This window comes from Chinchilla lanigera, unplaced genomic scaffold (genome assembly GCF_000276665.1).
Source record: "Chinchilla lanigera isolate Chin_1 unplaced genomic scaffold, ChiLan1.0 scaffold00054, whole genome shotgun sequence".
NCBI lineage: Eukaryota > Metazoa > Chordata > Mammalia > Rodentia > Chinchillidae > Chinchilla > Chinchilla lanigera.
In genome coordinates this window covers 9,089,420-9,117,103 of record NW_004955455.1, presented here as the reverse complement: position 1 = coordinate 9,117,103, position 27,684 = coordinate 9,089,420, and the positions used below count along the sequence as shown (strand labels likewise).

Here is a 27,684-nt window from a genome sequence, read left to right as displayed (position 1 = left end):
CATTTGCTTAACAGCATATTTGGATTAAAAGTTTTATATTTGATGAGGAGTAATTTATTTTTTTTCTTTAATCATTATTTCTGTGTGTGCGCTGTCCAAGAACACTTTGCCTTCCTCTGGTTGCTAAGTTATTCCCCTTGTTTTCTTCTAGTAGCGTTACAGATTTTACATTTACACTAGGTCTAAGACACATCTTAAATTTACTTGTATTTCCTTATATACCTCCTATATGTATTTTATTTATATCATATATATGTATACACACATATAGTATAAGGTAGGGCCTGAAATATTTGCTTATGATTATCTGTCTGCACCATCGGTTGAAACTATCTCTGGTCCTATTTTATTTTTCAGTTAGTGAGTCCTCTAGCTTACTTTTTCAAGGTTGTTTTAGCTATTCTAGGACCCTTACCTGTTCACTGGTTCTATTGTCAACTTATTGCCTGTCAGATCCCCAAATTCACCCTTCATGCCTGTTCTGCAATGAATGGAAGTCAAACATTTCTTCTTGAAGGGACAGTGATACTAATTTTGTCACTAGAGGGCGCTGGAGGGACATTACAAAGGCAGGCAGTTTCTCTTCCAGGTTCCCTTTGACCTTCATGGAATACACAAAAATCCGGAAAGCAATTTCTGACTCAAGCTGTCTGGGTTCATATTCTGGTTCTGCATTTTGGAAGATCTTGGACATGGTTTATAGCATCCCCATGCCTCAGTTTCCTGGGCTGTAAAATGGGTATAATAAATAGTACTTACTTCAAAGCCCGAATGAGGATTACATGAGATAATGTAAGTCAAGCCTTTGGAATACGTAGTACCTGACCAGGTAAATGCTGGTTTTCTGTTAACTGCTATTACTGTTATCTTATACACACATGCACACGGTTATACATCACCTGGCACTTGGGGATATAGTCTAAGAAATGCATCACTAGCCCATTCTAGCTTTGTGTGAACATCATAGACCTAGATGGTATAGCCTACAACACACCTGGACTATATATGGTATGGCCTATCTCTCCCAAGCTACATATTTGAATAGCATGTTACTATAATAAATATGCTAGTCAACTGTAACACAACGGCTAAGTATTTATGAGACCAAATAAATCTAAACATAGAAAAGGCACCATAAAAATGCTAATAAAATATACAATAGGAAATTTTTCTAGCTGCCTTGTAATCTCAGTTTTCTACTCTCCTAGGTTTTAGCATCTAGTTATTCCCATTCACTAGACAAGTACTAGAAATTTGGGGATAAACGAGCTGCTGAGGCATGTTCTGTCTCCTGTAGAAAGAAGAGGTGAGGAGGAGGCACATTCGTCTGCACATGGAAGGAGCGCTGACAGCCCGGGACAAGGTTGGGGTGCAGGATTTTGTGCTGTTGGACGCGTACACCAGCGAATCTGCCTTTGTGGACAATCTTCGCAAGCGTTTCAGCGAGAACCTCATCTATGTAACCGAACACATTTCTCTGCTTGTTTTCCTACACTGTTTGTTCCCTTCCTGCTTTTATCAGCCTTGGTGACTGTGAAAGATGTTGCCCTCTTAGGTTAGCCAGGAAGTGGAGGTGTCAAGACGTAAAATTAAATGTGCTTTGGTCATTCATGGTAAAGTTTTTATGACAGTAGGTGATAGAAACTCAATTTAAACTGGCCTAAGCCACAAAAAGAAACTATGCCTTCGGGATTCAGGAACAGATCTAGGGTTTCAGACAATACCCTGAGGACTCTCTCCATCTCTCTGCTTTGCTTTCTTTTGCATTAGTTTCCTTCTTGGGCAGCCTCTTGCCTTTGCAGTAGGATAGTGGTGGCCATCAGGTCCAGGCTGATGTTTTAACAGCTAGTGTTGCTACTGAGAAGGAGCACTTCTGGGAAACAGTTCTAACGTATGTCCTAAAGCTAATATTGGTCAGCTCTGATTGGCCCATCCTGGGTCACGTGCCCCTATTTCAGCCAGTTAGCACTAATCCAATTCCTATTCTGATTGGCCAGACTAAATGACTAGGCCCACCCTTGGAGGTGAGGGTTAAGGTCAGAACCCCACCACTATCACAGGGACTAAGAGCTAGGGAAGAGGGTCCTCAAAGGAATCTGTTGGAAGAGGAGGTAATAAATGCCAGGAAGGCAGAATAAAAGATGTCCCAAGACATTCCATAAATCCTCCAGGGACAAGATCAAAGCACTTCACCAAACTTCTCAGATTGATCTTACTGCATCTAGTAGTGGCCAGTTTTTATGAAATTCTCCATTAATCACCACCTCCTAATTTGATTGGTCAAGTTTCATGGAACTTTCTCCTAGATGAATGTTATGGTGTTTCTGTGTGTCATGGGGCTTGTTAAAATTTTCTTTTAGTTTTTATTGGCCTTTATTTAGAGTCGATTAGAACTGTGCGTGGTGGTGCATGTCTGTTACCTCAGTACTCTATCTGTCTCAAAATTTTTTTAAAAAAACTTTTTTTAACTGTTGGGGACATAGCTCAGTGCAAAGGCCCTGGGTGCAAGCCAAAAAATAAGTAAATTAGAAGATCAGAAGCAGCTTTAAAATATTTGTCTTATGGGTAGATTGTAATAATTCCTATGATTTAATGTATATGTTGAAACCAAGGTTATCAGAAGAAATAAGCAAGAGTATATTCTGTAGTTTAACTTTCTTTTCTTTTTTATTTTAAAGAGAATAAATAATAATAATAATAAAAACATTAGAAACAATACCAAACTTCACAAAACAAGATGATAGGGATTCAACAATGGTTGTTCTATTGCATATTCTCATCTTAAGATTAGTTGTTCTCCCTAGCCTAATTTTCAGGATTACCACCTTTAACTGTATAAACAGAAAAACTCAAATTTTCTGTATAAGCAAAGGAGAAATAATGTGGTATGAAGTATGAACTGGATAATAGGATTGTTAAGACCAAGCTAATAGCTTCCAATTTAAACTGATAGATTACAGGAATTATCTCCCTCACCTAGCGGGGGTCTACTGACTGAAGCAGTGTCTCAGTCAAATACTGAAGCAGTATTTTAGTCAAAATATTCTCCCCTGTTCTGGTTCTGTTTGAGGTTGTGCTGGAGATTAGAGACCTGAGTTGAAGTGATTTTAACATAATCCTCACATAGGCTTTAAAATACATCCAGTTTTTAAAAACACAACAAACTCAGAATCTAAAAACATCAGATATACTTTCAAAGAACGCTTAAATATTTATCTTTCCCATATAAGGTCTTAGAGCTCTTTCTTCAGAAGTGTATTCCAGGAAGTTTTATATTAGTGGTTATATTGCAGATGTAAGTACTTGAAAAACTTGATTATGAGTAGAATTTAACATTGAACTCTAGAGACATAAGAACCAATCATGGAAGGATTTTCCCCAACTTTAGAAGGCTGGTGGGTATATTTGTCCTGCATATGCACTTGATGGCCAGAGACACCTGTGTGAAGCATAAATCACATCCATCACTTCTCCCTTAAAGCCATGTGCTGATGTAACAGTTCAGAGTAGGTATTTGGTTTCAGCGGGGAAGACACTGTCTTTGCTATGCATTGCATTGGAAATAAACCCAGTTCCTCATGGCAGCCCCAGGGCCTGTGTGATAAGAACCTGCTCCCTCTTGACATCCTCCCTTCCCATTCACACACACACACACACACACACACACACACACACACACACACTCATGGCATTAGCCACACTGGCTGTAGTGCAGGCAGCCTTCCACACGTGTCCTGTTAGCCTGGAAGGCCCTTCCTGCTTACTTTGTTCATGACTAGCTCTTCAGCGTTCAAGTCTATACTCAGATATCACTTCCTTATGGAAGCCTTCCAGAAGCCAGTAATTAACATGGCCTCACTCACTCACTCACACCTTCATGACCCTATGTACACCTTTTTTAACCCTTACTGCTTCTTGAAGCTGTCTTGATCCTGTTTGTTTCTCCACCCCCACGAGTTCCATAACAGCAGAGACTTCGCCTGTTGGATTTGTTGTGTTGTAGCTCCAGGCTGAATGAACACCCAAGGATCAGTGTGTGACAGCCATTTGTACCCAGAATGCCTCACTCATGCTGTGGTCCATTCCCCTAGACATACATTGGGACTCTCCTTGTGTCCGTGAATCCATACCAGGAGCTCGGAATCTACACTATGAACCAGATGGAACTCTACCAAGGGGTCAATTTCTTTGAACTGCCACCACATGTGTAAGTAAGGTCATCACCGGGAATATTTTCTGTTTTTTCCTATTATTTCTCTTTTTTTCTATGCCTTTTGCCCTTCTTCCTTCCCATCCACTATTCTATCTGACCTTCTATCCGTCTGTCATCTACCTATTCATCCAAATCTTTGACGCATGTTTATTAACATATTTTTGCATGCTCCTTAAGCCACCTCCTTGTGAAATAAGTCAAAGCAGTAGAAAACATTAGTAGGTCATTCTGGAATCTCAGTTTAAACAAACAAGAGTAGAATCTTTGCGCAACTGCCAAGAAATCTAAAACAGAGGCTAGAGAAGAGCCTTCTCTAGGAAGTGGGTTGCTATAGTGCCATCTACTGGTGCCTCTGGGTCATGGTGGCTAACGTGAATGGCCACTGGTAGAAATTTAGTGGGGCTACAGAACCTTGAGATGAGCAATTTCCTGCTTAGCCTATATAATGCAGGCTTTGCTGGATTTGCCGTTCCCTCCTTGCTTGACTTCTGAGCTAATATTTAGAGTTTCCCCTCAATGTCCCCGTGACTTACCTATTCCATTTCCTAAAGCATCTATAAACCTTTCTGTGCTGAGTCCTGAAATAACCAAGACCAAGACAACATCCACGCTTTGGTTCCTGACCTTAGCGTTAAGGCCCTTATAATACTTGTTCCTCTGTCCTAAGGGTATCCCAGAAGTTTTTGAAATCTCTCTGGTTTCCTCACTGCATTCTGAGTACTCTAGGTTTTGAGGGAAAGAGAAAACATGAGATATTTTTATTTATTGAATTAATTAAAAGTTAAACAAGGTGCTGTTTCCACTTACAGTTAATAGAATGTGTCTTGGGGTTGTAATGTATAACTGACTTATTCTTACAAGGAATGTAGTTGGTTTTTTAAAAATACATTGTTGGGGCTGGGGATGCAGCTCAACAGTAGAGCACTTGCCTAGCATGCATGAGACGCTGGTTCCATCCCCAGCACCAAATAAATTAATTTGATAAAGTTCAGAAAGTATTTCCCTCACTGCTCAAACTCATCACTTCAACCCTTCTGTTATTTGAGCTTTGATATCTAATTCAGTGTGCTTTTGATCGCTCAGTAGATCGTGTGAGGGATTTGATATCTGTCTGAACTCAGTGTCCTCGAGTCACAGTCTGGATGTGGCTTCCCAGGGACAGGGTCCGCCGTTTTTCTGTGCTGGTGAATATCAGAGCCAAGGGAAGTGCCATTAAAACAGTGCCATCAAAATTTGTCTCTGTCGCTCTCTAGCTATGCCATAGCTGACAATGCTTACCGCATGATGTGCTCGGAGCTAAATAACCACTTTATCCTCATTTCTGGAGAGAGCGGGGCAGGGAAGACAGAGGCCTCTAAGAAGATCCTCCAGTATTTTGCAGTGACCTGCCCCATGACCGAGTCACTACAGATAGCCCGTGACCGACTGCTGCTCTCCAATCCGGTGCTGGAGGTAAGTGACCTCTGAGGATCCGTAGAGGGGAATTCTAGGAGATCACCAAAAAGAATCATCTGCCTGAGCAGCGCAGTCAGAATACATAGATCACGGCTGAGAAGAGGGGTCTCACAGGCAGTACGAGTGTTAAAATGACCTCAAAGTAAGATGACAGAGCTGGATTCTGATTCAGCATGCCAAACACGAGCAAGCATCAGCAAGTCTGTCTGAATCCCCAGTGTCTGTCCCTCACCTGCAGAATGGGTCTGCTTCATGGACCTGTCCCTCAAGAGGTTTTGAGGATTAAAGAAAATGAATACTCAAAAAGCACACAGCAGCATTAGTAAGCACTAAAACAATACTTTATTATTTATTAATATTGTTCTTATTTAATTAAAATCACTTTGGTTACTATTATTTCTATTACAATTTACTGGATGATTTTGAGCAAGTTATTTTCTCCTGTTTTTGATGCCTTATCTATAAAGATACTTCTGCTTACAGGAATTTCCCAGGAGACTCTTTGAGCCAAATGATTTAATATAAAAAAGGAGTCTGGGGTTGGTTTGTCAGCTATATCTTGTAGAACAGTTAAGGCCCAGGTATCTTCTCAGGCCATTTCTCATATATTCCTAGGCTGGATTCTAGGAGATGATTTTTCCCTGGGTCCAACTCTAGCATTCAGTGCCCTGAAGCTAGCAAATCCTTGCCACAAGATACATTATGTCTTTCCTCCCCGGCTCCTCCCTCCCTCCTCCATTCTGTCTTTTTTTTTTTTTTCCCCTGTACCAGGAATCGAACTCACGATCTTGCACTTGCCAGGCAGGAGCTGTGCCTCTGAGCTAAATCCCCAGCCATTTCTCCTCCATTCTCATAGAAAGCATATTATTTGGGGTCAGAAATTTAACAAGTTTCTGGGCATTGTGGCACATGCCTGTAATCCCAGCACTTGGGAGGCTGAGGCACGAGGATCGTTGTAAGTTTGAGACCAGCCAGGGCTACGAAGTGAGCTCAAGGCCAGCCTGAACTGCATAGTGAGAGCCTGTCTCAAAAAGATGAAAGAAAGAAATTTAACAAGTATGGTGAGCTTAAATGATAGTGAATGACACTTTGTTTTCCAAGGCTTTTGGAAATGCCAAAACACTCCGGAATGACAACTCCAGCAGATTTGGAAAATACATGGACATACAGTTTGACTTCCAGGTACTCTGAAATTCCTAATACTGGTTCTTAAGGATCCCTTGTTTGGCCAGTGATAGAAACCAACCCAAGGCATCTTAAGGTGGGAAGGGCATTTTTTGACTCCAACAGCTGAAAAATCCAGGGCTAGTGCTACTTTGAGAAAACGCAAATAAAGACCACAGTCAGATATCACTTTATACCTTCTGGATGGGCAAGAACGAAGAGAATTGGGAATTGGTGAAGCTGTGGACACTGGAATTTATGCAATTTAAGGACAGGTGTATACTGGTGTGACCCATTTGGAAAATGATGGGTTGAACCAATGATATGATGATACCTTGTAAAGTCAGCAACACGTAATCTGAGGTGCAGCCTCTCCACTCCCACAGATCACCCCACAGGTGTGTAAGCATGTCCACAGGCTGCTTATGATGACCAGAAACACCCAACACATTTGGAAAGAACTCAGTGTCTGTGGACAGGATTACAGCCAAACTGTGGTGTGTTCACCCAGTAAGGATTATACAGCAGTGAGCAGATGAACCACAGCTCCGCATAATGTGGATAAATGAGATGTACAATATGTGGCAGTGTGATACCATTATTTATAAAGCCTGAAAATAAAAGTAAACAACATATTGTACAAGTATGCCAACCGATGTAACAAAAACCAGCAAATATTTTTAGACAGGGATAGATAGAAATATTTTAGGCTGTTTGAGCTGTAAAGCTTTGACTGAGACGTCTCATCTCAGCTGTAACACGAAAGTGACCATCAGCAGTGCATGAGGGGATGACTGTGAGTGTGCTATACCCAGAGTGTTAATGGGGCTATTGCACATGGGTAGACAAAATTCTTAAGGACATATTTTCCAAGTGACAAAGTGACCCTTAGCCTAGAGAATAGTAGCTGTCTGAGGCGAGAATGCAGCAATGGCTCAGGGCCTCCTGAGGGCTGGTCTGTAGTCTTCCGTGGTGTGTCCAAGGACTTAGAAATTAGACATTTAATAGCTATGCATATTTTAAAACTTTTAGAGTTAAACATATATCCCAAAAAAGACACAAATCATGAGAACAGCCTCATGGGTATCTACCTATCTAACCACTACTCAGATGAAGATAAAAAATTTTCTAGTATCTAGCAGGTCTTCCAACAACAGCCTACTTTCTAAGGGTTACTACTATAATCACAGATTCATCTTACTGGTTCTTAAACTTCAGATTCCTTCTGGCTTCTTCAATCAAAATTCTACCTGCACGATTTATGCATGTCAGCTGAGTGTGGTGACACGCACTTGTAATCCCAGCACTCTGGGAGACTGAGGCAGGTGGATTCTAAGTGTAAGCCCAGCCCTGGCAACTTAGCAGGACCTTGTCTCAAAATAAAATGTAAAAGGGGGATGAGGAAATAGCTCAGTGTGAAGGTCCTTAGTTCAATCCCCAGTACAGCAAAATAAATAAATGAAAAAGAAAGAGAGAAATTCAACTATGTTGTTGCGTGTAAGAGTGGTTAGTTGTTTAATTGTACAGCTACGGGGCTGGGGATTTAGCTCAGCAGCACAGCACCTGCCTGGCTAGGGGGAGGTCCTGAGTTTGATTCCAGGTCACACCCCCTCCAAAACTTGTACAGCTACATAGCAATTTGTCTACTCTTTGATTGGTGGATTTTGCATTGTTTGCAATGGAGGGCTATTAAAAATAGTGCTCTGAACATCCTGGCATATGTCTTCAGTGGGTACAAACACTCATGTTGGGTCTGTACCCACAAATGGAACTCTTGGCTTCTTATCAGCTGTGTTGTGATAATTAATGAGAGCTCCAGTTGCTCTATACTCTAGCTGCCAACATTTGTATGATTAGTCTTTTTAGTTTCAGAAATTCTGGTGGGGTATAACACTTTTTCATTATAATTTAAGTATCTTCCTGATAATGAAGTTTCATTTATTGGACACTTAAAGGTCTTTTTTGCTCAAGTGTTTTGCTCATTTTAATTTGGCTGTTCTTATTGATATATGTTCTGGAAATATATGTTCTAGCAAAAAGCTTATTAGATATATTATGTAAAATAATGATCAATAGCAGAGTGGCACAGCAGAAGCGTGCTGGGCCCATAAAATAATGATCAAGACAGAATGGATGACAAGGAAAGATGAAGAAGCCATCAAACCAGAAAGATCTCCACATATGGGGCTGGGGATTTAGCTCAGTGGCACAGCGCCTGCCTGGCAAGCGCAAGGTTGTGAGTTCGATTCCCAGAAAAAAAAAAGATCTCCACATATACTTGTGACAAAGGCACTACCATGATTCTGTAGGGTTAGGATCACCTTTCCAATAAATGTTGCCAGTCAACTGTATGTCACTGTGGATAAAAGACCTTTGACCCTTACCTAATGCCATACATAAAAATTAATTAGTAATGGACCATAACCCTCAACATAAACAATGAAACACTCAAACACAGAGAATACCTTCATGATCTCCAGAGATTTTGCTTTAGAGGGCAAAAATCTTTTAAAAACAGAACCCAGGAAACATGAATCATAGAAGATTGGTAGATTGGACTTAGTTCAAATTAAAAATTTCTGGCTTGATTGTTATTGTCATTGCCCCGTTTTTATTCTGTTTTGAAGGGCATTCCCGTAGGTGGGCATATCATCAGTTACTTGATAGAAAAGTCCCGAGTCGTCTATCAAAACCAGGGTGAGCGGAATTTCCACATCTTCTACCAGCTACTAGCGGGTGGTGAAGCGGAGCGCCTCGCTTACCTGGGACTTGAGCGAGACCCCCAGCTGTATAAATACCTCTCACAGGTTGGAAGGACCAGCCCCTGGCTTTTGGCCCTTGGGAGGTGGGGACCAGGGGTGTTTGTGGAGGTGCCTATAAGATGTTAGAGAGCTTTTGGTTTCCACTCTGGATGTATCCTCCTTATCACAAGCAAGCTAACCTGTCTCCTTTTATTCCTGACAGCTGTGTCATCTGGTTAAGCATCCCAATGTCTAGGCAAATGGTTCTCAGGTCTGGCTGAAATTAGAATCACTTGAGAAGTCTTTTAAAAACCCAGATGCCGGGGCTGGAGAACAGTTCAGTGGTAAAGCACTTGCCTAGCATGCACAAGGCCTTGGGCTCAGTCCCCAGTATTATAAACATGACTAACACAGATGCCTCTGGAGATTTGGTTTCAGTGGATCTGAGATGAGACTTGAGCATCAGAGTTGTTTTAAATGTTTCCCTAGGCTAGGAGTGTAGCTCAGTGGTAGAGCACTTACCTAGGCGCTGGTTCTGGAGCCCCAGAACCACTAGCCAAACAAATTCCCTGGTGATTTAGTGTGCAGTTAAGGTGAGAACTGCTGGTCTAGATGTGATAAAAACTCACTCTGTAAAGACACTGTTTAACAACCCAGTCCTAGTGACCAGGTCCTTTAAATTATTTGGTTGCTAAATGAGGAACTGTATATGGTATATAGATCACAAGATTCAGAATAAAAAAATAGTCAAAGGAAACGCCAACTTGATGACTTTTTATAACTCGTACCTGCAGTATTATAATGTAGAACAGAACATAAAACCACACTACTATACAGGACAATCAGCAAAAAGACAGTACTGTGTAAACAGGGTGTACAGTACCAAAAAAACTTAAGATTCTATCAATAAGATGTACAGAACTGTACCAAAAAAAAAAGGCTGTAAATCTGAGCTGGGTGATAAGTCTGAACAGCGTGCCTCCGTCTTAAGTCTGAACAGTCATTAAGCAAGTAGGTCAATAACCCAGCAATATCTTTACTCACAGCCTATGCTGCTTTGATCTTCTTTCAAACCACTCTTGAAAAAACCTTTACCCACCACGCTGCCTATCATCTTGAGAATTCTTAGCTTCAAAATGAATGTGCTACCTCATAGAAATAGCTCAGGTCATTCCTATAAGCAACTCTAGGATTTAGTAGTATAAAAATGACTTTTAGAATTTAACTTTACGACATTAATTTTTCTGGAGTCTGTGGTAGGGCCTGAGAATGCCCAGGTTGTTTGGGTAATATTTGATGCTTCTAGCACTTTTTTGCCCCAAGATTATTTTATTTTTCCCTTCTCCCTGGGCCTGGCTTTGAACTTGCAGAGCACAGTTTGGAGCAGAGAGTGAGAGTGACAGAAAGCAAGACAGAGAGAGAACAAAACCTCACAAAGTCAATCTCAGAAAAGAAAGACACCTATTTCATAGAAATCTTTAGAAAGGAGGCTTGACAAAATTTTACCTTTAAAAACAAAGCTAAATAATAAGAAAAAAGAATTTCATAATCTTATTTTTTACTTAACAAGCCTTAAACTAATTCCTGGAACAAGGAACAGATCATTTTGTTTTTGGTGGTGGTCGTGGTGTGTGTGTGTGTGTGTGTGTGTGTGTGTTGCTAGGTATTGGAGTCAGGAAGTCATACATGTGAGGCAAGTAAGTGACACTGAGCTACATCCCCAGCATCACCAGTCCTTTTTTTTTTTTTTTTTGTCTCTATCATCTTAATACGGGGTCTCACTAAGTTGCCCAGGTTGGTTCCAACTTGTGATCCTCCTGGCTCATCCTTCCGAGTAGCTGGGATTACAGGTGTGCTCCTCCATGCACAGCTGATTTATTGTTTTAGGGGCCCAATTTTTCCAACAAATATGTATGATTCCATCACGTTTGAATTTTCAAAGCATCATCAGTGAGGATCAATTTCTAAAAATATTTGGGGGCATCATTTTCCCAAAGGCTTCTCTAGGCCCTGGACAGTCTAATCATTCTCTTCAGGAATATGCCATATCCTGATTCTTCTAGAGCATTTCTAGCCACATTAGTTCAGCCCAATCCTGATGTCTCATTGGCTTTGGAAATAGTTCTAGCAATTTTCCAGTATTGGATTTTTTTTTTAAATCAATTTCACAATGTCCTATGACTTTGGCAAAATGTATGGCTTTACTTTGTAGTATTCTGCATTGTCGCCAGTCCAGAGATGTTAGAGAAGGTCTGACCTGCACAAACCTTCTTCTAAGGGGGCAGCAGTAAGCGTTGCTGGTGTGGGAAAGGACACGGTCATCCCTCAGTATCCACAGGGGCTTGATTCTAGCACACCAAAATCTAAGAGATGCTCCAGACACTAATATAAAATGGCAAATAGCCAGGCATAGAAGTGCATGCCTGTAATCCCATCATTCTGGGAAGCTGAGGCAGGAAAATGGCAAGTTTGAGCCCAACCTGCACAGTTTAGTTACTTAGTGAGACCCCGCCTCAAAATAAAAAATAAAAATGGTTAGGGATGTAACCCTAGCATCAGTGCTGCATCCTTGGGTTCAAGCCCCAGCACCACAATAAACAAACAAAATGGCAAAATATTTATATATAACCTCTACACCTCCCGTATATTTTACATAATACATAATACAATGTATTAATATACATAATACAATGTAAAGGCTATGTAGATAGTTGTTATGCTATATTGTTTGGGGAATAATAATAAGGAAAAAAGCCTGCACATGTTTAGTACAGACATATTTTTTCAAACATTTTCAGTCCATGGTTGAATTGAAGTATGTGGAATTCAAATTGAGGACACGGAGGGCTGACATGTGATACTGTAAATTTTAGGCCAGCTGATTCCCTGGTGAATATTTTCACAGCATGAAGCCTTTACGTGCTCCGTGCAACAAAGACCTTTTAAGATAACAGTCTTTAGATAATCAGGATGCTGGGAACTCCCTGTATCACAAGATAATAAAAAACATTTGTCTAGAACGTTTTTTTCTCTTTAAATTGTGAGGCCAATACGTCTGTTACTTGTTTAGCAAACAACTTCCAACTTACTTAAAAGTCTCGTCACATCTCTGCTGGTGATCATTTCCATATAATCTGTGTTTCTCTAAAAGCCAGTCTGCTCTTTCCTTGGTTGAGGCCTCCCGCCATCTGGTCCTGCAGAGATTCCTGAAGGGGGTGGAGACCATTTTCAGAATTTAAGCATCAGAATTTCCCTCCTTATTTCAACAGCACAAGGTTTCGATTTATTTAGCAAAAATAACAAGGAAACATATCTAACAACACAGAAAAAGATATATTCTGCTACTATATAACTGTATAAGTTTTCTCAGAACAGAGATTAAAAATAAAACTCCAAATAAATTTGGAGAAGCCAGAAGTTGGCAAATTATCATGTGCTAGCCAGAGTAAACCTATGTGTTTATAATCCAGTGCATTATAGAACCAGCTTTTGCATGCTTGTGGAGAAAAACAGTTTTATTTACAATACGTGTGCGCATGCTTAACTGTCCTTAAAGTAAGTGAACCAATTTTATCTCAGGGTCACTGTGCCAAAGAATTATCTACTAATGACAAGAACGACTGGAAAACTGTTTGCAATGCCTTTTCTGTCATTGATTTTACAGAAGGTGACCTTGAGGTAAGGCTCCTGGGGTTCTCTGTGGAACTAAGGAAAAAATCCTGGAAGCTTGGAGTTTGTATTGTAGGGTTATCAAACTCAGCAAACGAAATTAGAGGACATTCAGTTATATACGCATTCCAGATAATTTTTTAGTAAAGCCTAATATTGCATATGGACAAAAAAAGGACTTAAAAACTTATCATTGCTTATTTAAATTCAAATAATAACTGAGGATTTTGTATTTTTGTGTCAAGCTTAATTTTTTCCAGTATGTGTACAAGGAGGAGCTGCTGTGATTATTCCTCCAAATTAAGTCCAGTCTCAACAATTTAGATCTCATACAATTATGGCATTATTGTTTAGTTACACTTCTGTTTTAGAATAAATGGGCGCAAATTTGTAGGCTTAATAAACATTTTGTTCTTACATCTCTCTCTCTTTTAATTGTTAAACTATTAATATTTCAGGAACCAGAATATAGTTTAAAATATATGCTTTGTACCTAAGGTCATGGTCTTTTGAGAACTAAGGAGTTTACTTATGGGGTTTATTTATTTATTTATTTATTTTTAACATATTTTTTGAGACAGGGTCTCGCTATGCAATTCAGGCTGGCCTTGAGCTCACTTTGTAGCCCAGGCTGGTCTCGAACTCCTAACGATCCTCCTGCCTCAGCCTCCTGAGTGCTGGGATTACAGGCGTGCGCCACCACACCCAGCTATGGGGTTTATTTTATAAAATATTTTCACTACATATTTTACAAAAGTGGTTCATTGTATGAAAAATAAATACAGTCATTTATATTTTTGAGATGTGAAAATAAAAATATTTAATGCTGGAGACTGAATGGGGCCTCTGGGAAGGCCCTTCCCCTTCCCTTGCTGTTGGAAGTGAGTAGGGAGCCACTCTCTGGGGGAGGCGGAGGCCTTGGTTCTGAGAGATGCAGCTGGAGTTCCGGAGAGAGGGGTTTTCCTTCCGGCGTCTCTGCTGATTCCATTTATCAGTGAGGTGGCTGCTGTCTTCCTTCCCTGTCCTCCTGTCCTCAGCCTGACTGTATTCCATGTTCCTAGAATCTCTTTGGGATTATTGCCAGTGTCCTACACCTGGGGAACGTTTGTTTTCAAGAAGATGACCAAGGCTGTGCCGCCATCCCGGACACCCACGAGATCAAGTGGATCGCCAAGGTGATGTTCCCTTTGGAAGGGCCAGAGGGAGTCCAGGGGCCAGGAGAGGGTACCGAGGCCCCTGGACACCCACAGTTAGGTGTAGATGGCCAGCTCCACGTTTTTCAGTGACGCTGGCCAGGAGGCTTTGCGAGCACTGGCTGATCTAGCCAGGTCCATTGTGCCTCAAAGCACGGGGTCACCGTCAGGACTCATCACCGAGGTCTGGGGACCCCACAGCCTCATTATCACTGAGTAAGTAAAACCAAGTCCCTGAATGATACCTCGGATCCCTTTTGTTCAGCTCCTTGGGGTCTACCCTTCGGTTCTTCTGGAAGCTCTCACCCACAGGAAGATTGAAGCCAAAACAGAGCAGGTAAAAATGGCAGCTGCCTCCCCACCATGGCTGCCTCCCTCGGCTAACAGCATGGTGGTAGCCTTCAGGGAAGCCACGCCCTTGAACCTGGCCCTCCATGCCCTAAAGGGCCCGGCTCCCACAGGGTCTCCTGCCTCTTCTCCCATGGCCATCACCACCACACACTGCTGGAACTTCCTGATCAGACTGACCGCCTCCTCCCTCCATGGAGTCTTTGCACTTGCTGTTCCTCCTGTTGGAAAACTGTTCCCCGCGCTCATCCAGCTAACTTCATCTTTCGGTCGCAAGACCCGTGGAAGGAGGAGCCTGCCCCCACCATCCCACAACTAACTTAAAGTTCCATATATATCTCAACCTGGGACACCACAGCCACAGGAGAAATACCTCCTGGGTGACCAGTGCAGTCAAGCATGGCGTCTCCCCCAGCCATGACCTCTGCTTAGTCATCATGAAAGCCCAGCTTGAGAACTTGGGGGACTCCTCTTCCTTCCGTACCCACGCACCTGGTCCTTCTCCGCAGGTCATATGCCCGCTGACACTCGAACTCTCTGTGTACGCCAGGGATGCGATGGCTAAGGCTGTTTACGGAAGGACATTCACGTGGCTGGTCAACAAAATCAATTCCTCCCTAGTTAACAAGGTCGGTCAGGCATTTTGGATGACTTGCTCTTGCAGTGTATGGTAATGTTCTGTCACCATCCTGGTCGATTTAAGAATTTGTGAGCCTGGACTACATGCTCCTCATGGGCAGGCATGGTGTCTTAGGCTTGTTTGTCGGTTGGTTGATTGGTTGGTTTGGCCATACTGAGCACCGAACACGGGGCCTTTGCATTGAGCTACACCCCCAGCCCTCTCTTCAGTTTTAATTTTGAGACAGGGTTTTGCTGTGTTGCTAAATTGCTCAAGCTGGGCTCAAACTTGCAATCCTCCTGCCTCAGCCTCCAAGTGTGCTAGGGTTACAGGTATATGGGAGGTGATGTCTTTCATGTCCACATTTCCAGTGTCTCCCATGCAGTGAGCTCCCGGGAATGCACACCAGTTGACACATGTGGCATGTCCCAATGCATGGTGTGCACAGTATTTGTGGTGTGATTGGTGGGTGGTTTTCGGCGTACACAGGAATTTTTAACAGGAGTATGTTTTATTCACATTTTTTATGGTATTGGGGGTTAAAGCCAGGTGGCACTGACCTATATCTTTAGGCTTTTTTATTTTGTATTTGTAGTTCCCCACCCTTTCTTACTTTTTATTTTGAGACAGGGTCTCACTAAATTGCCCAGATTGGCCTCAGACTTGGTATTCTCCTGCCTCAGCCTCCCAAGTAGCTGAAATTACAGGTGTACACCACCATATCAGGCTAACCATGTATATTTTAATGTGTCATTAAATCCATAACTAGCCTCTCGAACTCATGCTTGGATCATGTTTCCTTTTTAAGCAGAATTCTTTGAATAAAAGAGAGTTTATTTGAAGCTACACATTGAGGAAATGACTCTTATGCATGAGGAGGTGGCAAAACTCATAGACAGAAGATGTGAAGGACAGACCCAGGGAAGCAGCCACTCTGAACACTCACACAAAAGAGTCCACTGTGACTCTTTAAAAAAAAAAAAAAGCACATTATTTGTCTTAGTTCATTTTTTGTTGCTATAACCAAATGCCATAAACGGGGTAATTTATACAAAGTAGAAGTTGCTGGATTGCAGTAACACTCAGTTGTAATCCCAGCTACTCAGGAGGCTGAGGCAGGAGGATCTCAAGTTCTAGCCCAGCCTGGGAAACTTAGCAAGACCTTGCTTCAAAATAAAAAAATAAAACTGGCTGGGAGTATGGCCCAGTGGTACAGCCTTGTCTAGTATGTGTGAGGTCCTGGGTTCCATCCCTAGCACTAGAAAAAGGAAAAGTTTATTTAGCTTAGGATTCTGGAGGAGCAGGGACACAGCATGTGTTAGCTCAGGCCTCCCTTCTTTTTCTTATAAAGCCACCAATGCCATGATGGGGGTGCCACCCTCATGACCTCGTCTAACCCTTACTGCCTCAAAAGCCCCACCTCCAAACACAAAGGGCATATGAATTTGGGGTGAGGTTTCTAACATATGGACTTCTGGGAGACACAGCACAAGCATAGCATGATCGTTCAGTATCCGTCCTTGCCTGACAGCACTTGGTCCCTGTGAAATGACACCCACACTGCCTGTCCCATCTTCTGGATGAGCAGCCCCTTGCCTGTTGATCCATCTTTCCCTCTTCTCTTTTTAGACTGAATGTGGGCTTTGCCAGCTAAAGAGATCTGAAACAAAGACATGAATCAGGAGGGGAAGGTGTCACTACCCAGGTGACAGATAGGAAAGCCGCAGTGGGACTGAGGCAGGCCTCAGGCCCCTGAAGGTTATCCTGTGAGCCACTGTGGAGGAAAAAACCAAGTGACAGCTTTGGGGGAAGTCATAAGGTTTTGAGTGTCACAAAGTTTAAAAATAACCCTAATGAATGAGTCCATTTCCTGTTACTATAATGACATGTTGGAAGCTGGGTGACTTTCTGAGGAAAAGAGACACAGTTAGCACATGGTTCTGGAGGGTGGAGAGTGTGCAGTGACAATGCCCTTCTTGCTAGCAGAACCCTGAGGCAGCGCAGGACAGCACATGACAGGGGACAGGGAGCACACGTCCTCGCGTCTTCTTGTCTCTCTTCTTGTAAAGTGCCAGGATCAGATCATGGGGCTGTTTTCTGATGATCTCACCCAATCCCCTAATCACCTACAAACTGCATAGGTGAATTAAATTTCCCTCCACTGGACACCTCACCGTGGGGTTAAATTTCAACATGCCAGCCCTCAGGGGCTTAGACACATGCACAACGTCCGAGCGCCAGCACACTCATCACTCCTGCTGTGTGTTGTTTGACTAGGATTGCACCCAAAAAACTGTGATTGGATTGCTGGATATCTATGGGTTCGAAGTCTTCGACAAGAACGGGTGAGTTTGGCCATGTTCCACCCGCCCGTCCTTTGCCCCTGCTTCGTGGTTTCAGTCAAAGTTTAAGTCATCTATAAGTCATCCCATTTCCTGTTTAGGAAAAATAAAAAAAGTGCCACTTGTGGCCAGCATTCATCTAACTTGCAGTGATGAAGAATTACTGTATTTTATATTTATTTATTTATTTTTGTCTTTTTGAGACAGAGTCTCACTATGCAGTTCAGGCTGGCCTTCAGTTCACTTTGTAGCCCAGGCTGGTCTCGAACTTGCAACAATCCTCCAGCCTCAGCCTCCCAAGTGCTGGGATTACAGGTGTGCGCCATCACGCCCGGCAGGATTACTGTATCTTATAAAGAGAAATGCCACTACTAAAACCAAATTCTATAAATAGAATAAAGTTTTTTGTTTCCAAAGACTATCCATATAGTAGAGCAATGTGAAAAGAATGGAAAAGTTTTCATGGAAAACTCTGAGGGCAAGGCTGGGACTGTGATCTGGGAGTCATCCTGGGATAAACACCGAAGCCCCAAGTGCCGCCTGTAAGTATTCTCAGGGCAATTGAGATATGGGTTAATGTTACCGAAACTGATTTTCCTACCCCTAGAAATTCTCCAGCTCCTCGTGCACAGCCTGTTCTGGAAGTGGAATAACCACTTAAAAAGTGAACAGAAGCCCAGTGTGGTGGCGCACACCTCTAATCCCAGCCTTCTGGGAGACCGAGGCAAGAGGATCCCAAGTTCTAGCCCAACCTGGGCAACTCAGTGACTTAGCAAGACCTTGTCTCAAAATACAAAATAAAAAAGGGCTGAGGATGTAGCCCAGTGCAAGAGTCCTGGGTTCAATCTTTGGTACTGAAAAAAAAAAAAAAAGTGAACATATTTCAACTTCACTCTCCCAATTTATTTAGTAGATTATCTTACTAATAACAACTGTGTTTTTTTCTTTATTACAAATCATCCTTAAAAAATGTAAATGAATGCAATTTTGGAGAACTGGCCCATTTGCATACTTCCCGCTATTTCATCCCCTTGCATCTCTAGTTTTGAGCAGTTCTGTATAAATTACTGCAATGAGAAACTCCAGCAGCTATTAATAGAGCGGACTCTGAAAGCAGAGCAGGCCGAGTACGAAACGGAAGGCATCGAGGTAACATTCTGACGTTTGCTCCTTGTTTGATTACTTAATCTGGCCGGAGACGTTCCCTTGAGCAATCTTGTTTCCCTGGTAGTGCTCCCGATCAGCGTGAAGGACTATTTTTCAGTCCCGTCTGCTTATTTTGATAGAAAGGCTCTTCTTTAAAAAATTAGGTATCAAGATCAGATTTTGAAAACAAACGTTTAGAAAATCGTTTGGAAAGCAGTGTCCTTCATGCTCGTTTACCCTCTTCGTGGAGAATGCCTTCCTCTTTGTCATTTTAGTGGGAGCCGATTCAGTACTTCAACAACAAGATCATCTGCGACTTGGTAGAAGAGAGACACAAAGGAATTATATCCATTCTGGTGAGAAAACAAATGTTGACCTAGAGCCCAGTTGCCCGGCAGGTGTTCACAGCATGGGGAAGAACTTCTTCCAGGCTTCAGCAGGGCTGACTGGGGCCCAGGAGGGTACTGAAGGGCGCACACTGAGCTTTCTTGCTGAGCTCTTGCTTGGAACTCTATGTGGAGCTTTCTCCTCCCTTGGAGATGCTTAGGCCTAAATTATAGCCCATGGGGCAGCAAGAACAACCTCTGAAGCATAAGTGTGCAGGTCTGTCTTCCGTTCCATAGGCCTGGGGACCCAGGTTAGGCAACCGTTTGGTGGCCGCTGTGTCTGGATATGGCTTGCTCCCCCAAGGGTTCTCACGTAGGGAATTTGGGGTTCAGCGTGGTGATGCTGGCATGTGGAGAAACCTTTAAGAGAGAAGACTTAATGGGAAACGATTAGATCGTTGGGGGTGCTGTCTTCAAAAGGAATGGATGTAGTTCTTGCAGGATTCTGGTTAGTTCCATTCTCAGGCATTTTGTTGTAATAACAGAGAGTGGAGAAACACAGTGGCCATTGGAGAGGGGCTGCTCTCACGCTTAGTACACCCAGGAAGCACCTTGAGAAGGTTGCTACAAAAAGAGCAAATCTGGCTGGGTGTGGTGTGCATGCCAGTAATCCCAGCATTGTGGAAGGCTGAATCAGGAGAGTTGCAAATTCCAGCCTAGGCTCAGCAACGTGGTGACTTAGCTGGAGAACCTGTCTCAAATAAAAAGTAATAAAGGCGTTAGGGTGTAACTCAGTGTGAAGACCCTGTATTCAATTCCCAGAACCAAAATAATAATAATTAATAATAATAATAAATTAAAATAATAATAGTAGTAGTAATAATAATAATAGCCACAGGCCTGACCCCTCCCCAGCCTTTCTTTGGCTTCCTGTGCCACTGGGATGCCATCCAGAGCTGAGTAGTGGCTGGCACCCTACCCTTAGACCTGCAGAACTGGGAGCTAACTAAACCTCTTCTTTACCAAGTTCCCAGCCTCAGGCATTTTGTTATAATAACAGAGAGTGGAGGAACACAGTGGCCATTGGAGAGGGGCTGCTCTCACGCTTAGTACACCCAGCAAGCCGGCACACACAAGGGGAGGCTTTGCAAAAAATGTCAGTTGAATTGGAGATGAGGCTCCTTGGAATGGGCTTGTGATTGTGTTTTGAACTATTGCAGTTTATGAGAATATCAGTGTCCTCAAATCCACAATTGATTGAATTCAATATCAATGTTTAAAATATATTCTAAAGGCAAACAAGAAATTATTACCTTGCTTGTCCGTTGGGGTTATCAACGCCACTGTTTTCCTCCCTAGTAGTGAAAATAGTTGGTCCCTTTTCCCTCCTGACCTCATCATACCCCTTCACAGCCACCAGCTACCCTGAGAACCCAGCATACTAAAGCACGGCAGGGACATGAAGGGTGGTGACGGTTGTTGTTACAAACGTGAGCATCACCTGTGTAACATTAGCCAGGGGGCTTAACCTCTCTGCGCTCCATTCTCACCTTTGAATGGGTGCAGGGATAGCAGCGCTGCTCAGAGAGGAGCTGCGGGGCCCAGGGGAGATCATACACTCAGAGTGCATGGAACTACGCCTGGCCTGTGGCAAGCATTCACCCTCTGTTCATCCCACAGATGCTTATTTTGGGCTTATTCTGTACCAGAATTGTACCTTGTGCTTTGGGGCACAGCCGTAAGGAAGACAGATGCAAACTCCCACCCTCAGGGAGCTTTTAAGTTCTTACTTTGAGAGCCAAACAGCAGGCAGCCTACTGAGGGAAATGTATAGAATGTGCTACTGAGAAAAAGTGGAAAAGGAAGATTCTTTGGGCAGGAAGTGAGGATGGGGCTCCATTTTAGGAAAGGTTGGAGGCACTCTCTGAGAAGGTGGCATTTGAGCAGAGACCTCGAGGTGGTGAGAGCAGCATGTGGACATCTTGGGAGAGGACATGTTCCTGGAAGCACTGGGCGACGTAAGCTGGCCCACAGCCACTCGGCGTCCTCGTGGCTTGCTACTCTTGGCCTTCAAAACATGTTAATAATAAACGCCTGCTGCATTTGGTTTCCACGTGGAAATGCACTGCATATAAGTTGTCTCATCAACCTGTGACTCAGACCTCTGCTGTTTTTTTAACAAAAGCTAGAGGGTTGATTTATTTATAATTTTTCAAGGTGGTCAATTAAGTGGTGTCGTTGTGGACTAGATGGAGGAAACAGGCACAGCTTATGAAATATGAAAAGTCAGTCTCCATAGGTTTTATAGCCTACTTTCCAGGAAGACTTTGGTCCTAGTGCAAGGGGTCTACGTGCATGTGGCTCTTGTTGGTTAGTAATGACTGGTTAAGAGAAAGTGAGGTTGAATCTTTAAGTATAGTAGCCATGGCAACTGGGGGGATCCATGGCAACTGGGGGAATCCTTGGCAACTGAGGGAAAACTTCGAAAATACATGAGTCAGAGGTCTGGGAAAGTTGACTGTTCATGGAGTTTTCTTTCCCTCTGATGCCCCCTGGCACAGATCTAGGAAGCTGAACATGTGTCGTAGGGAGCCCTTTCCTCCCCAGCGGCTCTCCTGAACTCATGAAAGATGCCAGCATTTTAGTCCAGGACCTTTTGCCACTGCTGGCAGAAGCATTTAAATTTGGATTTGATCAAGAAGTCTCTTTTCTCTTCTGAAGGATGAAGAATGCATCCGCCCTGGTCCTGCTACAGACTTGAGTTTCTTGGAGAAACTAGAAGAGAAAGTGGGCAAGCACGCACACTTCCAGACGTAAGTGCTTCATTTGACAGGCTGCTGAGGGAGGGTCCCTGTGCTCTTTGATTTGTGCCTCAAAGTATAACTATTTCTTCATACCTAACAATATCATGATGATATACCAACTCATGTTGTAGCAGAAACTCCCTCTTCCCCCTACAGCCAGTATACTTCAGTTTGTTAGGTGCCCAGGTAACAGTTCCTGTTCCACTTCTGGTTGCTTCTGTCTCTTAGAAACGGCTGGTCACTATGATGCACATTGTGTAAACCAAACCCCAAATGACAAGCCACTCTGCCTCTGTACTTCCTGCTTGCTTATCACTGGAGATCGGGGTCTGATATTCTGGGAATGATCCCTATCAGTGCCCATCAACACAAATAAATCTGCCTCCAAATCCTGGGTGTCATTTTGGTGTTTCTGCTTGCCTTTGCATCTGATGCGTCAGCCAGGTAGACTGACCATGGTGACCTCTTTGGTCAGTGGTTGTGGCCTTCATGGATGGAGCAAGAACTTCTCCAGGTCCCAGTGAGAAGGAATACCCTAGAGATTTCTTGAGTCCCCTCAGAAGTCTGGAGGAGGATTCCTGGTTCCCTGCTTAAGCGGCTCACATCAGACCCGCTCAGTGGCTCCCAAAGGGAGGAGGACACAATCTGTCTGTCTGTCAGTCAGTCTGTCTGTCAGTCTGTCTGTCTGCCTGTCAGTCTGTCTGCCTGCCTGCCTGCCTACCTGCTTCTGGTAAGACCTCCAGGGGCACCCCAGTTAGTCTGTCAGTCCTGCTCAGCTTGAGAAGAAGAGCTTGATCAACTCCTCTTAGCTAAGGCCACCCTCAAGGGAAGGGGGCGTTGGAACATTTAACCTCCGAGTGCCTGCTGAATGATTGTGTGAATGAGTGGAATGGACAGTGTAGGCAATAGGTTGCTCCATCTGTGCACTAAGACTGGGAAGCAGTGGTCACAGTGGCTGATGGGGCCCTCACCTGCGGTTCCATGGTAATCGACATATAGCATAATGGAGGCCTCACACCCTCCTTAGCTAAGTTGCAATTATGTCCCTTCAAGGGGATTGGCCAGATGGGCATCTGAATGGTCTCTCTCTGAGGGCACCCACCCGTTGTCTGTTGCACCACTATTCAAGGGTGCACAACGTCACTGTAGGGAGATAGAATGGGAACTAGTTAGTTAAAACCCACAGTCCCTGACTGCAGGGAAAGGGGCTTTTGCAGAGTTAAAAATGAAACCAAACTTCTCCATGCATCTCAAAGAAAAAAAAAGGAAAAAGGGGGCCACTCTTCCTGAGAATTCTGCCTTGGCACAATCGTCGGCCACCCCAGTTGCTGCCAACACCTACAGCTTTACTCCCTGCTCTTGACTCATCTACTTCCAGCCAATTGAACTGGTTCCAGCTAGCTGTTGCCTGCATCTGACCACAGAGGCCCTCCCTCCAGAGCCTTCCACACCTATCCTGGTCAGATGGCGTCGTCTAACACCCACCCAAAATGATTGCAACAATTCCTTCTGAGTTCCACATTTCGACTGAGGAAAAATTAAACTGTCCCCCCTGACAAATGAGTTGCACCCTGTCATGCCTGAATAGATAAGACTCTGTGAAATTGGGCCCTGAGAGCCTGCAGTCATTGCAAAAGTCAGGGGCAAACCTGTGACTTTCCTGGTAGACAATGAAACAGACCTCTCTGCCTTCAAAAGTTCCCTCTATCAAAAAGTTACCATCACCAGGGCAACCGGGACCCTTGTCTCTCACCCCTTCTACCAGGCATGAACTTACCAGCTGGAAGGACATCACACCAAGCCAGTCAGCCTCCCTCTCATTTAACCCTGCACTTTCAACTTTGACTGTTCCCTGAGAGAAAGATGATGCTTGCATCAGCCTGAAACAGATAACTGCAGTCGTGAAGTTCTGGAAACTCTCCTCCCCGAGGTACATACTAAAGACTCACCTCTGGGTCTGGCCATCAACCATGCCACCTCACCTCGACCCCCGTTGCTGTCAGATGTCACAGGAAACACAAACAGGTATCCAGCCACATATCAGCCTGATGGACTGCTAATCATGCTGATCTCCGTACTGTCAACAGCGCAGCTACCACCTTACATTCTGCAGTTCCCAACCCATGCACCTTTTTTGGGCTGTTACTCAGTTGCCATAAGGGTTGGGGAATTCTCCCACTATTTTCAGGGAGGCTCTGACAACAGATTTGGCCACTCTGAGACAGCCTGTTTCTCTGTCCCTTTGTGCTCCACAGTTGTCACTGTAAACTCCAACCTGGGGCAATCCCCACCTGCATCAAACAATATCCCATGCCACAGCTGACTCGGCTAGAAATTCAACCACACATCCATAGTTTTCAAAACCGCACTGCTGAAATACACCTCTCCTGCTTATAAAGCCATTTCAAGATCTCCGAGCTGCCAGTGCCACCACAATTGCCCTCTGTGTATGTTGCCTCAGTCTTCTGCCACCCACAGGCTGCTGGCAGACCTGTGTGGACCTAAAAAATGCCTTCTTCTGCCTTTGGTTGGCCCCTGTCAGCCAGCCCTTCTTCACAAAGACCCCAGTTCTGGACTCAAAAGCCAACTGACCTGGTCTCAACCTTCCAGAGATTCAAAAACTTGTTTCCTTTTCACTGCACTTGATTGATGACACCCAAGCTGCCTGCTGGAAAGGCGCAAAAGCTCTGCTACAACATCTGGCAGGAACTGTTTATAAGAAAGAAACTGCACATTTCTTAGAGCTGCTAGTTCCTATAAAGTCTGGATCTTTGAGTTCACAAAAGCAATGATGTGTACTCACTGTCAGCCCCTGAGAGCAGTGAGTGGTCTACCTGTGCAGATACTTGGATTTGGTCACTACGGGCTGCCTCCCCACCTTGCCTCCACGCTCTAATAGCCACTGTCCTTCTGATCTAGAAAGCTGAAAAGCTCACCTTAGACTGAGACCTAACTGTCCAGGTGCCACATGCTGTACTGGGATCAAGTGTTCTAAAAGATAGACCCCCTGACAGATGCTGAGTGCTGATAGGTTCCCGTCCAGCCCTGAACACAACTTCCTTTTACCCTCCCAACACGCGAGAGGGAAGCCCCAATCAACTCCTAACACGTCACTGTGCCTGCCCCTCAAGTTCCGCCTCCAGCCAGAGTCCTCATAAACCCCCAGCCTCTTTTGTCTACCTCAGAGGAGCCCTGTGCTACATGCAATCCTCTCCTCTCTGGGTCCAGAGTAAAGGCCTTCTTCCCGCTCTGTGTGTTTCTTCTTCTGCACCAAAAACCTAACAAGTGCACCCTGTTTACAGATAGAAGTAGCTCTGTTAGGGATGAAGTCCAACAGGCTAGATGTGCTGTGGTCACCTTAGACAAAACTATTTTGGCCAAAACTCTCCTTAATGGATGATCTGTACAGCAAACTGCCTCCTGCTGCTGTTTGGAAACCTGCCAGCAATGATGCAAAATAATCCAGTCCAGAGCCCCCTCCAGGGATTCAATTGACAGAAACATCAGCCCCAACCAGGAAAACCTTAACTAGTATTCCTGGAGGATCAGAGCCAGACCTACCTCCACTGTTTGTTGTGACAGCTCAAGCCACGGTGCTGGCACCTGAACCTCTATAGCCAGCTCAGGCTTCAGCATCTGTGTCACTGGCCCTGACCTCATGCATTGTAATGGACTCTCCCTATTTAAAGATATATGGATAGATTACACAAAAATAAAACGTAACCCTACAGAAACAGCTGGTAACCAGTTAAAAGACCAGCTATATATATATATCTGTACACATTTCTGCACACACATATAGCCCAGGTACATATTAACTACCTCTACAAGCTTCAGAAATCCAGCCTTAGATCTGCTGGAGAATTTCCCTGGACAGCTCCTTCAAGGCTCACTCTGAAGAGACAATGCACTCAAAGCCCTGCTCTGGATGCTGACCAGTCCATGCATGGCTGAAGCCTCAGGACATCATTCACAGGATTGTTCCATACCTATTCCCCTTGATTTTTGTGTCTTTTTGGGCTGCTTACCCCAGTCCTTTCTTTCCTGACCCCTTGCTAGCTGTGATTTTTGTTAATTGATCTGGATTCTGCTTATCCTGGTCCTTGGTTCCCCACCCCTGCTAGCTGTGTTTTTTGCCTTAAACTCTGTAGACAGTTGCCCCAAGAGAACAGAACAATCAGTCAAATACTTGACCAAGATTTGATGAGCATCGAAGACACACTGGACACTCTCCTTGATCAGCTTAACTTCCTCACTACCTTTCCAGAGTAATGTTATAAAACAGATAGGCCTAAATTATGTCTCTTCCTAAAAAGAAACTTAGGGGGAAACTCTGTAATAAGACAATATTGGGGACCTTGGCTAGGGCCACTGACAACCCTAATGTTACTACTTCTATTTGGGCCTTGTCTCAGAAGATCATGTGTGACATGCCTACTAAAGATTTGCCAGGGAAACCAAAGGTGGGAGGATGTAGCAAAAAATGCGCCCCCCTCCAGCCAGTATACTTCAGTTTGTTAGTTGCCCAGGTAATAGTTCCTTTTCCAGTTCCAGTTGCTCCTGTCTCTTAGAAATGGCTGGTCACTGTGATGCACAGTGTATAAAACAATCCCCAATTGACAAGCCATTCTGCTTCCGTACTTCCTGCTTGCTTATCTCATATAAGCCCTAGACCACCAGAGATCATGGCCTAATATTCTGGGAGTGATCCTGATCTGTCCCTGGGTATCATTTTGATGTTTCTGCTTGCCATTGTAATGTACATGCATACTATTGTTAGTAGAGATAAAACTCAAATGGATTCCAAGTAAGATTGTTTTAAGATTTTGTATCTTGTTTTAGTCAATTATCGTTACATTTTGGGCAGGAAATAGTCTCTCTTACATGTGTATTTTTTATGTAATGAATGTAGATCTGAAATGTACAACTCAGAGAAATTTTATCTTTGTATGTACTGGTGTAATTATCATCCAGATCAAGATATAGAGTATTTAAAGCATCCTAGAAGAGAAATTAGAAATTTAACTTAATTACTGAAGAGGAAATTTAAGAACATATGCTCTGGCCTAGGGGTGTGCATCAGTTGTAGAGCATGCACTTGGTGTGTGAGGGTCTGATTTAGTTCCCAGCACCAAAAAAAAAAAAAAAAAGAAAAAACACAGTTCTGGCATCATAAGGACCTGATTTTGAGGGCTGGGAATGTAGCTTAGTGGTAGTAAGCTTACCACACACAAGAACTAATTGCTCCTGTGTTTGAGCATATATTCCTAATACAATGTCTCTCAAGTATAGAATGAAGTAAAACTCATCTCTGTGATTAGTGGTCAGGTTGTGACGAGAAGGACTCAGGTGAGACAGTGCTCAGGAACAAGTACTATTGTCTCTTGATTTGGATGCAGGTTACATGGGTATGTTTGGTTTGCAAAAATTCATTGAGCTGTACGTGTGCTGCCAACATATGTTACATCTCAAAAATACGTTACTTAAAAATTATGAAACCAGGTGTAGTGGTGCATACCTGTAATTCCAACACTCTGGGAGGCTGAGGAAGGAGGATCACAAATTCGAGCCCAACTTAGTGACTTGGCAAGACTCTATCTCAAAAAATAAAAAAGGCTGGGGAGGGAGCTTAGCACAAAGGCCCCGGAGCCAATTCCCAGTATC

At 43.6% G+C, this 27,684-nt stretch overlaps 1 protein-coding gene across 1 annotated transcript in view; it reads left to right on the top strand.

Annotated features, from left to right (window-relative positions):
- Nucleotides 1-1,327: 1,327 nt before the first annotated feature.
- The window catches only part of Myo1h (myosin IH), a 50,863-nt gene continuing 24,506 nt past the window's right edge, over nt 1,328-27,684 (top strand). Inside the window, exons 1-13 of the mRNA XM_013520313.1 lie at nt 1,328-1,459; nt 4,092-4,207; nt 5,467-5,665; nt 6,770-6,850; nt 9,460-9,639; nt 13,153-13,251; nt 14,304-14,417; nt 14,701-14,772; nt 15,293-15,412; nt 17,680-17,747; nt 18,788-18,893; nt 19,166-19,246; nt 21,938-22,029. Coding sequence (XP_013375767.1) covers nt 1,334-1,459; nt 4,092-4,207; nt 5,467-5,665; nt 6,770-6,850; nt 9,460-9,639; nt 13,153-13,251; nt 14,304-14,417; nt 14,701-14,772; nt 15,293-15,412; nt 17,680-17,747; nt 18,788-18,893; nt 19,166-19,246; nt 21,938-22,029 — 1,454 coding nt within the window. The 5' untranslated portion in view covers nt 1,328-1,333. The remainder of the gene's footprint in view (nt 1,460-4,091; nt 4,208-5,466; nt 5,666-6,769; nt 6,851-9,459; nt 9,640-13,152; nt 13,252-14,303; nt 14,418-14,700; nt 14,773-15,292; nt 15,413-17,679; nt 17,748-18,787; nt 18,894-19,165; nt 19,247-21,937; nt 22,030-27,684) is intronic.